Source organism: Pituophis catenifer, unplaced genomic scaffold, assembly GCF_029215685.1.
Source record: "Pituophis catenifer annectens isolate HBS135680 unplaced genomic scaffold, rPitCat1.0.hap2 SCAF_14, whole genome shotgun sequence".
In the NCBI taxonomy this organism is placed as follows: Eukaryota; Metazoa; Chordata; class Lepidosauria; order Squamata; family Colubridae; genus Pituophis; species Pituophis catenifer.
The window spans coordinates 15,689,449-15,702,886 of NW_027256894.1; the positions used below are offsets into that span (position 1 = coordinate 15,689,449).

General features: G+C 45.8%; 1 protein-coding gene across 2 annotated transcripts in view; it reads right to left on the reverse strand.

Moving 5' to 3' along the window:
• PDE8A (phosphodiesterase 8A) overlaps nucleotides 1–8,100 on the reverse strand; it is a 100,763-nt gene extending 92,663 nt beyond the window's left edge. For both annotated transcript variants that reach the window (XM_070953935.1, XM_070953934.1), the window contains exon 1: nucleotides 7,393–8,100. In XM_070953935.1, the coding sequence (XP_070810036.1) occupies nucleotides 7,393–7,614 (222 nt within the window). In that variant the 5' untranslated portion in view covers nucleotides 7,615–8,100. The remainder of the gene's footprint in view (nucleotides 1–7,392) is intronic.
• Between the last annotated feature and the right edge of the window lie 5,338 nt (nucleotides 8,101–13,438).

The window sequence follows — 13,438 nt, forward strand, 5'->3', positions numbered from 1 at the left end:
GGGAGATATTTGCTAAGTGAGTTTGTCCCCATTTTACAACTTCTCTCACCACATTTGTTAAATGAATCACTGCGGTTGTTAAATTAGTCACACGGTTGTTAAGTGAAACTGATTTCCCCATGGATGTCAGGGCTCCAACGAACGCCCTAATTAACTCATGAGACTCGAGCCAAGTTTCAAAAGAAATCCAGTTATTTATTAGGAGCAACATGTCAGCACCTTCCCAAGTGTAGTCAACTCTGCCGCACGTAATTTACAGCTCAATTATGATCCTGTTTTCCCCCGCCTCTCAGGCTGTGTCAGAAGTCACAAAAGGGGTTTGCATGACCCTGGGACAGTACAACCTGTCATAAATGTGAGTCAGGTTGTCAGGCATCCGAATCTAAATCACATGACCACGGTCACGTTGCAACAGTCATAAGTGTGAAAAATGGTCATCGGTCCCTTTTTTCAGTACTGTTGTCACTTGGAATGGTCACTAAATGAACTGTTGTAAGTTGAGGACTACCTGTACAGCACACAATACAGCCTGGGCTTGAAAAGGAGACAGGCTTACCGAGAAATCTCATTGCTAAGGAAAAGGAGATTGCAGAAATCCTGACACTGGAAAGTAGCTACACAAAGCAAATGGGAACATGCGAGTCGTGTTCTTGAAACAGAAACCGTCTCTGTTTCGAAGGCTGCAAATGTGCTGAACGCCACTCATCGTTCTGCAAACTGTGCGCTATCTTCTCAAAAGTCTTGTGACACATTTCTTTCCATCTTAACCATCCGCAATCATCAGAGAAGGAGCAGAAAAACCCAGAAACGTAAGAAGAGAATTGTCGTTACTCATATCCAGTGGTGGGATTCAAATAATTTAATAACCGGTTCTCTGCCCTAATGACCGACTGAGTGGGTGTGGCCATGGTGGGTGTGGCCAGGGGGTGTGACAGGGGAAAAATGGAGATCATGGGGACTCCTGGAAGGGGTGGAACGGGGAGGGGCAAGGGTAGCCAGCAATTTAACTACAGTTCATCTGAACCAACCCGAACCAGCTGAATCCCCCCACTGCTCATATCCTTCTTCTAAGAATTTCTACCTTCTGAAGGCAGAAGAACCTTGCCGAAGAAGGTGGCAACCCCAAGAAAATGCAAGCTATTTATTGGATAATGAATTTAGGATGCCACCTCGTACCATGTCACACAGTTGAGTTTTCGACCTTGGTATGGAACAAGGCCAGTATTTTCTAACTTTAGCAACTTCCAGATGCGGCGACTTCAACTCAGCCATGACCCCATGGATCGGGGAGTTCTGGGAACTGAAATCCACCTCTCAGGAAGCTGTAGAGGCTGAGAAAACGTTGACCTGTTCTAACTGGACAATTCCTCTATAAGGGTCCAGACAGGAGTTGAGCTCAGATCTACTTAAGAGGCACTTCAAAGATTTCACGTTCGATGAATGTTTTGCCAGCTTTTATTTATTTTTACAGAAGTATTTATGGATTACCTACATCCAGAGAACGAGATGACGCTGACTCAAGGCAACAAATAAAAACATAACTTTAAAAAACCTTGGTCATCTTGACTGAAGCTAGCCAACTAGAAGCACAGACTTCACCATTAGGTTTTAAAAAGAAAAGTGTTTTTAAACCAATAAGAAAGGCAAACTTTCTTCTTCTTTTTTTTAAAGTCTTGTTGGTTTTAAATTGCTTTACAAGAAAAGCAGGGCCAGATAAGGAAATTCTTTACTCTATTGGATAATACAGATGTTTGTGGGCAGCTATTAATGGCCAAGTAATATGAAGATGACAGTCGTATCACAGATTTAAGCAGTTCTTCCAAAAACATCCAATAGGAAACGGAAGACAGAAAGATTATCGTTCAAGAAAGAATTGCAAACGGAGAGTAAAATTCTGTTTTGCATACAGGAGTTCACTCTAGTCTAGTGGATATAACCCCAAGTCCTCAATTTTTGATACTATATCCTCAGTTAAATCAAGTGGATAAAAGCTGGGCTTCCTGCCTGGGCAGGGGGTTAGACTAGAAGACCTCCAAGGTCCCTTCCACCCTTCCAACTCTGTTATTCTTATTATAACTACAAAACCTGAAGATCAGTCTATGGTCACAATATGGATTAATATGGTTCTGTGTAAGGCATCACATTTATAATATTACAGGTAATTCTCAACTTGCAAGAGTCCATTTAGTGACCGTTCAAAGTTACAACAGCACTGAAAAAGTGACTTATGGCCAATTTTCACACTTACGACCATTGCAGCCTCCACATGGCCATATGATCAAAATTCAGATCCTTAGTAACTGATTCATATTTATGACGGTTGCAGTGTCCCAGGGTCACATGATCCCTTTTAGTGACCTTCTGATGAGCAAAGTTCATCAGATTCACTTAACAACTGTGGCAAAAAAGGACCCAGTTTGTGGGGACAATAAGCTGACTTTGTATAAAAATATACAAAAAGTATGAAGGCTATTGCTTAATGCATTGTAAGCCGCCCTGAGTCTCCGGAGAAGGGCGGCATATAAATCAAATTTTAAAAAAAAGAAAAAGATTGTAAAATGGGGCAAAACTCACTTAACAACTGCCTCGCTTAGCAACGGAAAAGTAATGCCATCTAACGAGCATCATTTGTGACAAATTAAGTAATTTGTACACCTATTCAAACTGTGCAAATAACTCGACAACCTACTACACTTCAGCAGTTCCTGCACGATGAGCCAGGTAAAATTGTTATAACAGAATAACAGAACACAATATCAGAGGTGGAAGGGACCTTGGAGGTCTTCTAGTCCAACCCCCTGCACAAGCAGGAGACCCTATACCAGTGATGGTTAACATTTTTGCCATCACGTGCCAAAAGCAGGGGGAAGGGGGGGTCGCGCACACACGTGGTGTGCCCACACCCATAATTCTATGTGTCCCGCACATGCGTGCACGACCCCGCTGCACTCCCCCCGCTTTTGGCACATGATGGCACAGTGGGCCCGGTAGGCCCGTTTTTTGCCCTCCCCAGGCTCCAGAGGCTTTCTAGGAGTTTGGGGAGGGCGAAAACGGCCTTCCCCACTCCTCCGGAGGCTCTCCAGAGGCCGGAAACAGCCTGTTTGCGGACTTCCGGTGGAACCGGAAGGCCCATTTTTTTGCTCTCCTCAGGCTCCTAGAAAGGCTCTGGAGCCTGGGGAGACCGAAAAGCAGGCCTTCTCCACCCACCCAGGCCCTCCGGGAGGCCAGAAACAGCCTGTTTCCCTGCTGCCGGTGGGCCCAGAAGGCCCAAAAATCAGCTGCGCTCATGTGCCCACTGATATGCCTCCGCGTGCCACCTGTGGCACGCGTACCATAGGTTCGCCATCACGGCCCTATACCAATTCAGACAAATAGTTATCCGATCTCTTCTTGAAAACGTCCAATGATGGAGCCCCCACAACTTCTGGAGTTCTTCGTAATATTTTCAAGACATCCATTAACCCTCATTTAAATGTCTTTTGAATGGCCCGTGATTGTTTCCTTCAATAAAAAAAATGCCCTTTTTTTTGTCTTGATATGCATTTGAAATCTTTTTGAGTGAACTCCTACGTAAAGATGAAAACTCAATAGCGTACTGTGAATTGAAGTGATAATGCCATAGCATTCAAGAAATGGGAAACAATGCTACATAAATTGTTCCAGATCGTGCAACATCCAAATTCAAAAGACCTTGATTCATAAATAGGAATAAAATAAATATTCTCAGTACTTTTGCCCTTGTTCTGTTTGTCACAACCTGACTCTTAAGTCTAAGTTCTGGCTCAGGTTACATCTCCATCTAAACCCCCAAACCTCCCCTGAAAGTCAGGGTTTATATACAGGTGGTCCTCAACTTACAACAGTTCATTTATAGTGACCATCCAAAGTGACATCACTGAAAAAAGTGCCTTATGTGACATTTTTCACACTTAGGACCATTGCAGCATCCCCTTGGTCACATGATCAAAATTTCAGTGTCCCAGGGTCACATGATCCCCTTCAATGACCTTCTGACAAGCAAAATAGGAGCCTGGATAGCTCTGCAGACAAGGCACTGTAATTTAACACCAGCTGTCTGCAATTAAAGTAAGTTCGAATCTTGCCAGGCTCAGGGTTGACTTAGCCTTCCATCCTTTCTAAGGCAGGTAAATTGAGGACCCAGTTTGTGGGGGCAATAAGCTGACTTTGTATAATATATATATAATAGACACAAAAAGATGAAGGCTATTGCTTAACGCACTGTAAGCCGCCCTGAGTCTCCGGAGAAGGGCGGCATATAAATCAAAAAAAAAAAAAAATCAATGGAGAATCCAGATTCCCTTAACAACTGGATTACTAACTTAACAACTGCAGGGATTCACTTCACAACAAAGATCGTAAAATGGAGCAAAACTCACTTAACACATGTTTCACGTAGCAACATAAATTTTGAGCTCAGTTGTGGTCATAAGTCAAAGGCTACCTCTACTTAATAAGCATCAACAGTACATGTCATCTGGGTAAGTAACGGTATTAATCACAGCTAAAAGTTACCAAATAGGGATGTGGTGGCTCAGTGGCTAAGATGCTGAGCTTGTTGATCGAAAGGTCGGCAGTTCAGCGGTTCAAATCTCTAGTGCCACGTAACAGAGTGAGCTGCTGTTACTTGTCCCAGTTTCTGCCAACTTTTCGAAAGCATGTTAAAAAATGCAAGTGGAAAAATAGGGACCACCTTTGGCGGGAAGGTAACAGCGTTCCGTGCACCTTTGGCATTGAGGCATGCCGGCCACATGACCACGGAGATGTCTTTGGACAGCGCTGGCTCTTCGGCTTTGAAACAGAGATGAGCACCGCCCCCTAGAGTCGGGAACGACTAGCACATATGTGCGAGCAAGGGGAACCTTTACCTTTACCTTTTAAAAGTTACCAGCTTTACTTAAATCCCATAAAAAACCATAGAAGCGTAATTAGACTTTATGTAATGCTAAATACCAGGCATTATTGGATCTCCTCTTGGTATTGTTTTGTTTGAAGTGGGAGAGGAAAGTTTTAATTTCAGTTGAAAGCGGGTTTTTTTTAACCCTTTACCTTGAGCAAATAGCATGTGTAAAAGGGGAAAAATATCACAAATGTACACAAATTAAATCTCTCTTGGTTCAACAGAAGAAAAACTCAGGGCAATATTTTAAGGCCTCAGCTTAATTCATTGGGAGCTCACTTCTTAAAAAGATGTTTAGAATTGCAGTCAGCATCAAAGTCTGATACTGGTGTCTGTTTTATTGCAAATATGCATTTCAGTAGAAATCTGTTGCCGAATAAGATCATATAACGGGAGGTGATAAAACCAAAAATAATAGCAGTAGATGACAGGTAGTCCTCAAATTACAACAGTTCTTTTAGTGACCAAGTTACGACGATGACACTGAAAAAAGTAACTTATGACCATTTTTCACACTTACGACCGTTGCAACATTTCCTTGGTCACGTGGTCAAAATCTGGACACTTGGCAAGTGACTCATATTTATGACGGTTGCAGTTTCCCGAGGTCATGTGACCCCCTTTTGTGACCTTCTCACAAGCAAAGTCAACAGCCTGATTCACTTAGCATCCGTGTTACTAAATTTAGCAACTGCATGGATTCACTTAACAACTGTGGCAAGAAAGGTTGTAAAACAGGGCAAAATTGACTGAACCAATGTCTCTCTCAGCAACAGAAAGTCGTCGTGGTCGTAAGTCGAGAACTATCTATAAATGGACAAGTGAGTCAAGCTGGACTAAAAGATTAGGAATTCATTTAGTTTTCATCTGCACGTTTGGGGCAGTTTTAGCACAACACACAAAATGTACTGTAGGCCTAATGTACCACTGGAAGATCAAAAGCCATTTTCTATCTCAGCCAGTCCTACCTCAAAGGAGTGTTGTAAAACGAAAATACAAAGAATGGGGAACAGCAAGAAAACTATACCTGCAACCCTAGCCCACTTGATGACAATGTGAGATAGAAACGAAGCAAAATAAAACTAATTCAATTTTATCCAACTATACAGGGGCACCTACATTTTAAATTTTGAATCCAACGTTTCTAGAATTATTATTTTTTAAATTATTATTTTGGCAATGCCGTGCATTGATCTGCCTCCATTTTGAGCCACCTTTCACCTGTCATAAACGCATTTGTGTGCAAATTATATAGCATCCTATTCCTGAAAGGTTTTGCGGACTTCATATGCAAATCCGCCAGCTTCTTTGATCAGTAATCCATAGTCCAAAGGCCAAAGAATTTCCTCCATTCTAAAGAAGGAGAAGGGGGGAAAAAATCACTTTTAAATCATTTGTTTTAACTTCCCATGATTTATCCTCCTGTAATATTTGGTTTCTTAAATCAGCCCAGGGAAATACCCATAAATCTTTTGCAGACCTTCATAAAAAGCTGGAATCCTGTATGGGTACATAAAAAAAAAAAAGAAAGAAAAGCAAAGAAAAAGCAACATTATTGTGTCAAGGTTCCTATTCTGTTTCTGCTTGGAAGGGGTTTCAAAACAAACTTTCACTCCTGCAAACAAAAGTTCCAAGAGGAGGCAGAAAGGGAAACCACATAGCTCCCTTAACTCTGGCTTCCACACTGATTTTGCACTGATTTTGCAACAATGTTCCCTTGACTTGCATTCATTTTATGCATTCAATCCACGCTTATACTTATATACATTATCTAATACGTACTCGACAAATAAATAATAAAAAATAAAATATTGGCTGATGCACACCTACAGGCCCAAGGTGACGTTTGAGGTGGGGGTAGATGGGGGATAGGGACAGCACTGAGAGTGATCTGTATATTCCAAATAAATCCGAATTCTCTTTCTTAGACTGATCCAAAATCCACAGAAGAGGAAAAGGGGGAGAGAGAAGAGAGAGAGAGAGAGAGAGAGAGAGAGAGAGAGAGAGAGAGAGAGAGAGAGAGAGAGAGAGAGAGAGAGAGAGACACCTAGGAAATCATTTATTTTTTTAAAAGAAAAAAAGAAAAAAGAGAGTAACGCTTATGAAACTGGCAACTCACCAGCTACAACCGACAGACAGCACTTACCCAAGACAGCTTAAAATCGGTCCTCACCAGGGGCCAGTGACTTGTTTGGTGCGTCAAGTCTTGGTGGACTTCACAAAGTTCTTCTCATCACCCCACCAACCACAACAAGGTCCCCAGATTCCCAAAGGGCACACCGTTTTGTGTGTTTTTTTTTCTTTTTTCCCCCCATTATTTATTTATTTAATTTAATTTAATTTAATTTATATACCGCCCTTCTCCCGAAGGACTCAGAGGCGGTGAACAGCCATAATAAAAACCATGTCCAAAATAGAATTTCAAAGCAGATTAAAATAATTAAATCATAGGCCGAATTTAAAACTCTCCTTACCTTCACGCTGGATCTCTTGGTCCTCGATTCCGCCTCCATGTTGTCCCGCGAGTCCTTTTTCGTTAGGTTGGTTCTCAACTTATACGAGGTGGCGTTGGAAGATTTAATGAATAATCCAGGGACGGGGTTGCCTTGCTGGGACGAATTGGAGTCCTCGGGATCTTTGTTGCTGTGGTAAACCACCCGACTGTCAGATATATGAATGCTGGGAGCGCAACCCATGGCGTTTTTTTTTTCTTTGCGTTTTGTTTTTGTTTTTTTTCCAAGCCGCTAGATCTCAAGGTTATTTCTTTCTCTTTTTTTTTTCTTCCTTCCCCTCGCTTGGGAACGTTGTCCTTTTTATTGTTTGTTTTTTTTCCTTCCAAAAGGGGTTAATAATAGGCCGTTTCTGCTGAAGGGTCCAGGGTCCCCATCCTCACCGCCGGCTGTGTCTCAGGCCCGGCCCCCCAAATCCGGAGAAACATCGTTCTTGGCGCCTCCAAACCAAATCCGGAGGTCCCTCGATCCGAAAAGCGCGCAGCGGGCGTGCGGCGAGGTAGATGAGAGGGGGCTTGAAAATTCCGGCTGTGCACTTAAATTATGACATTCTCTCTCTTTTTTTTCTTCTTTTCTTTTTGCCCCCTCTCCCCTCCACGCAAAAGGGGAGAGGGGAAAATGCTCCCCCACCCACCCACCACCCTCTCCCCAAGGTTTGGGTTGGGGGGGGGATTAAGAGGAGGGGAGGAGACGCATCACTTCTGGGCGGCGCTTCCCCCAGAACCCCCCCTCCCCTCTCTCTCCCTCTCTTTTTGCAAATAGATCTTCTAGTCCGCTTTGCGGAAGGGGCTCAATGGAGCTCGTGCAATGAAAAGGAAGGGTAGGGAAGAAGGGGCGCCCTTAACTCTGCACCCACCGCCCCCAGTCCAACACCTGACCTGGCACACCTCTCCCCCCTCCTTGCCCCCCCACCCGCTCTCCCTGCGCACATAGGCAGCCCTCCCCCGCTCCCCTCTTTCCAAACCTCCTCAACGTGGCTCCCCAGCTGGGCTGGGAGGGGGTGGAGGGCAGAAGCCCCCCCCTCCGGGGTTAAACTCCCGCCTTCATCAAGCGCCCGTCCGAATCATCAGAGTCATCCCCGCGGCCAGACCCTCGCCTCACACCCACCCACCCCTCTCTCTCCCTCTCCCTGCCCTTCCCCACCGCGGCTCTTGCTTGCAAACCACCCCCACTCCCGGGAGCCGGGAAAGCGCATTCACACGTTCTTTCCCAAAGCGGGTTTCCCTTCCACCGCACCTCTAAGCCAGGTCCTGGGGCTGGGGATTCCAGATGTGCCGCCCCCCCAGCTGCGCGCCCTCCCCTCCAAAAAAAGAGGGGAGGGGAGAGAGGACAGAGGGGGGAGGAGAAAAGGGGGACAGCAGCCGTCCAAAAGAGAAGACAGGAGGGATGGTGGAGGGGAGGGAAACGCAGAAAGGGGGGGTGGGGGCCGGAGTGGGGGAATTAAAGAAAAAGGGGGGGACGCTAAACTTTAGAAGGCTCCAGATCCAAAGAAGCAGGTCTGATCGGCGGGGGCGGACCCCCCCGCCGCCGCCGCCGCCACCACCACCCCCAACCCCACCGTCGCCGCCTCTTCTACCCAAAGCACCATCGCTCTGCGCCCTTGGCAAACCTTCCTCCCACCCCCCCTCACCCCCCCCCAGAAAAAAAAGTCTTGCCAAATCCGAGCCCCGGATTTTGGGGAGGGGGGGGGGAAAGGAAGAAAGGAGGGAGGGAAGTCTCGGCAGGGAGGGGAGGGGGCGTCCGATCTGCTGCGGAATGAATTAAAATGGCGAGGCAAAAAAAAGGGGGGCTTGCTCGGTGTCCAAACAAGGCGGAGGCGCGGATCCCAACAAGGGCGCAACCGGCGGCTCCTGGAGCTCCCGGGGAGGCTTGGGCTCTCTGGCTTTTGCAGGGCTGTTGCTGTTGCTGTTGCGGCTCCGGTCCCGGCTGCGGCTCCGGCTGCGGCTCCGTCTCCTGCTTCTGTTTCTGCTTCTGCTTCTGCTCCCCGCCCCAAAGGAGAAAGAGCCCCGGGGCCGTTCAGCGGGCGGCCCCCTTCCAGCCTCCTTCGCTGGCTCTCTAGCAAGCTCGCCAGTCCGCTCCGGAGTTTGACAGCCGCGGCGGGCGCAGCATCGGCGCGGGCGGCGGCGCAAGCCAATAAAAGTCCCCGCAAGGCCTGACCTCCAGCCTTTAGTGGCGTCAATGCAAACGAGCTGGCCGGCCCAATCCAGAGCCACTGGCGGCGGCGGAGCGAACTTCAAACGCGCTTCTGCTCCGCCCGCTGCAGCCCGGCTGCCAAGGGCGCCCTTGCGCGGAGGAACGGCGGGTTGTGGGGGGGAACCCAGCGCGCCCCGGCAGACGCAGCAACAGCCAGAGGGGGGGGGGAAAGTTGCTTGGCTGCCATCCTTGGGGGAGAGAATCCCGCACTTGGGGAGTGGAGGGGGGCAACCCTCCCGCCTTCCCTGCCTTCCTCCCCCACACCACCACCTCGGGAACTCCCCGCGACTGGAACTGGGTACGTCTAGTTTAAGGAAAAGAAGGAGTAGGGGAGACATGATAGCGGCGTTCCAGTATCTCGTACCTTCCGCCGTGAGCTTAAGACCTGGCTGTTTAAACGCCCTAGGCAGGACTGATGGGGTCTACTGTTTTAAATTGGTTTTAGTCTGTTTTAATTTGTATTTATTGGGATTGGTTTGTTTGATGTGAGCCGCCCTGAGTCCTTTGGAGAGAGGGTGGCATATAAATTCAATAAATCATCATCATCATCATCATCATCATCATCATCATCATGGGGCTGCCACAAAGAAGAGGAGGTCAAGCTTTTCTCCAAAGCACCTGAGGGCAGGACAAGAAGTAATGGGTGGAAACTAATCAAGGAGATAAGAAACCTAGAATTAAGGAGAATTTTCCTGACAGAGAGAACAATTAATCAGTGGAACAACTTGCCTCCAGAAGTTGTAAATGCTCCAACGCTGGAAGTTTTAAAGAAGATGTTGGATAACCATTTGTCTGAAGTGGTGTAGAGTTTCCTGTCTGGGGTTGGACTAGAAGATCTCCAAGTTCCCTTCCAACTCTGTTATTCTATTCTAAAGGGGTGCCAGCTTCCATGCCTTTTCCTCCCCCTTCCTGCACTCCGGGATGATCGGGTTCCAGGTGGGAAAATCTTCAGAAATCCCGGAAAAAAGGCAAGATGCTTGGATGTGAAAGTGAGGCTCGGCTGGTGTTGCACACAAGAGAGTACATGCACACACAAGCACAAGAGAACCTGGTCTCCTTCAAGACACTTTGGAAATCACTTCCGTAGCAACATTTTAGGAGCAGCATGATAGACGCTTCGAATTTTGCACGGTAGATTTTAAACCGATTTTATTCAACAGCGGAGCCCCCTGTTACTTCTGTGAATTGTATTCTGTTGAAGAGCAATAGTTGGGATTAAATATTGATATATCTTTGTTTGTTTTTTTGTGCCTTGAGGCCAGGTTGGTTTTTGTTTTTGTTTTTTACGCCTGGATAAGTCTGCAGCTTTTTTGGCAAGGCTTTTCAGAAGCTTTGCCATTGCTTTCTTTCCCAGGGCTAAGGGAGAATGACTGGCCCAAGGCCACCCAGCTGGCTTCTTGCCTCCGATGAGAATAGAACTCATTTCTCTCAGTTCCTGCCCAGTGCCTTAACCGCCACACTGAACTGGCTCTCGGCCCTACTACTATATAAGAATTTAATTTTTTTTTAAAAAATTAGAAGGGTAGTGCCTTAGCCACAGCTAATAAATACATAGGACCAGCTTGCAATGCATAATTATTATTATTAGTTAGCGTATGAAGAGAACGTGACAAAAGAGAGGTAAACATATATACACAATCCACGTAATTATATACAAAACTTCTATGGGGGTATTGGCAGTGGCCGCATAACTGGATGTCCAATTCAGATATCCAGGTGATCGTCTCTGGAATTGCTTCTTAGAATAGAATAGAATTTTTTATTGGCCAAGTGTGATTGGACACACAGGAATTTGTCTTGGTGCATACTCTCTCGGTGTACATAAAAAGACAAGATACATTTGTCAAGAATCCTAAGGTACAACACTTAATGATTGTCATAGGGTAAATAATAAACAATCCGGAAACAATATCAATATAAATCGTAAGGATACAAGCAACAAAGTTACAGTCATACAGTCATAAGCGGGAGGAGATGGGTGGTGGGAACGATGAGAAGATTAATAGTAGTACAGACTTAGTAACTAGTTTGACAGTGTTGAGGGAATTCTTTGTTTAGCAGAATGATGGTATTCGGTGATTGTGATTGTGCGATTGTTCTGGTGTGCAGTGCTCTATAGCATCGTTTTGAGGGTAGGGGTTGAAACAGTTTATGTCCAGGATGTGAGGGGTCTGTAAATATTTTCACAGCCCCCTTTTTGACTCGTGCAATGTAGATCCTCCATGGAAGGCAGGTTGGCAGCCATTGTTTTTTCTGCAGCTCTAATTATCCTCTGAAGTCTGTGTCTGTCTTGTTGGGTTGCAGAACCAAACCAGACAGTTATAGAGGTGCAGATGACCGACTCAATCCGGATTCTTTCTAAGGAATCCCTGAGAATCGGAGAACACACGTCACAGGCAACTTTGCACAATATGTTTAACAGATTAACAGAAAGTTGCATAAAGCAACGCGTCGTAGTTCTGTCTAATAAAATCCAAGTGTTCATGCACACAATAATCTCAATAACATTAAGTCACTTTTTATCCAGAGTCAAAAGAATGTTTTCGAAACATGATGGTTAGGATTTATTTTAGGTGATTGGAACTAGACTGTAAAATATCTGGACATCCAGATTAGGCAGATGAGTTTTGGCACTTATTAATTATAAGGAACAAGATCTCTTTAAATATTTTCATAATCCAGACTCGGTTTTATTTTCTTTTGGGATTTAAAAGAAAGGAGAACAAGAGATTTCTGGGCCGTTTCTAGAAACGAAGCATCAAAACAAGAATATTTACTGATTTAAGCATCCTGAAGGTGCTTTTTTTCAAGAGGCAACTGGACTTTCTGGGTTTTTTTTTTTTTTTTTTGGTCTTTGAAGACATTTTGCTTCTCATCCAAAAAGCTTCTTCAGCTCTGCTGGAGCTGAATGAGAGCTCAAGAAGCTTTCTTGGATGAGAAGCGAAACATCTTCAAGGAAAAGCAAAAACAGTCCAGTCGCCTCTTGCAAAAAAGGACCTTTGGGACAACCTGGATGACTGAGAATCTCCATAGATGTTTATTGAAGTGGTCAAGGATGGCCACCTAGGGAGGAGGGGGGAGGGGGTCCAAAAAGTCAAAATGGCAGATGTGAGATCAAAGCCCCTTCCCTTTGGATCTTGGCTGCTGCATCTTAGGCAAAAGGCCTTCCTTGCCAGAAGTCGCATTACTAAATTAGAAAGGCAAGAGGAGAGGTGATGGCCATTTTAAGCCGACCGCGTTCCTCAAAAGCCATGCTCAGTGTCAACAAGTCACAGCTACAGCGAATATTAGATCTGCAGAGCGTGAAACACTAGACTTTTAAGACAAAGAACTGTACAGAAGATTGTTGTGGCCCGTCAGCGGCCTGTGCGGATTGTAGCTGATTCCGACAGCGAGGAGACTGGTGTGGTGCTACGCCAGCAGCCTGTGCAGCTGGCACTTGAGTCGGACAATGAGGAGGCTGGAGAAGATGTGGTGCCAGAAGCGGGGATTAAGCCAGGGCCTTCAGAACCTCCAGAAGCTCCCTTAAGTGAAGAGGACGAAGAGGAGGAGCCTCTTCTCGATGCATGAGTGCGTTGAGCTGTTAAAAGGCAGGAGTGGCTCCTCAGGAGGAGGTCTCCTCGAGAGTAAGGCTTGGGGCTAATTGGCCACTCCCCTAGCCTATTTAAGGAAGGACGACGACTGATGCAATTTGCAGGGAACAACTTAGTTCACATACCTCCGTGTCTTGTCTTGCTTATCTTATCAGCTTCCTGCAAATTGCTTCTGGGCATTCTGCCAACCATAGTAAGCTTTCAGTAATTATTCTTTGAATTCT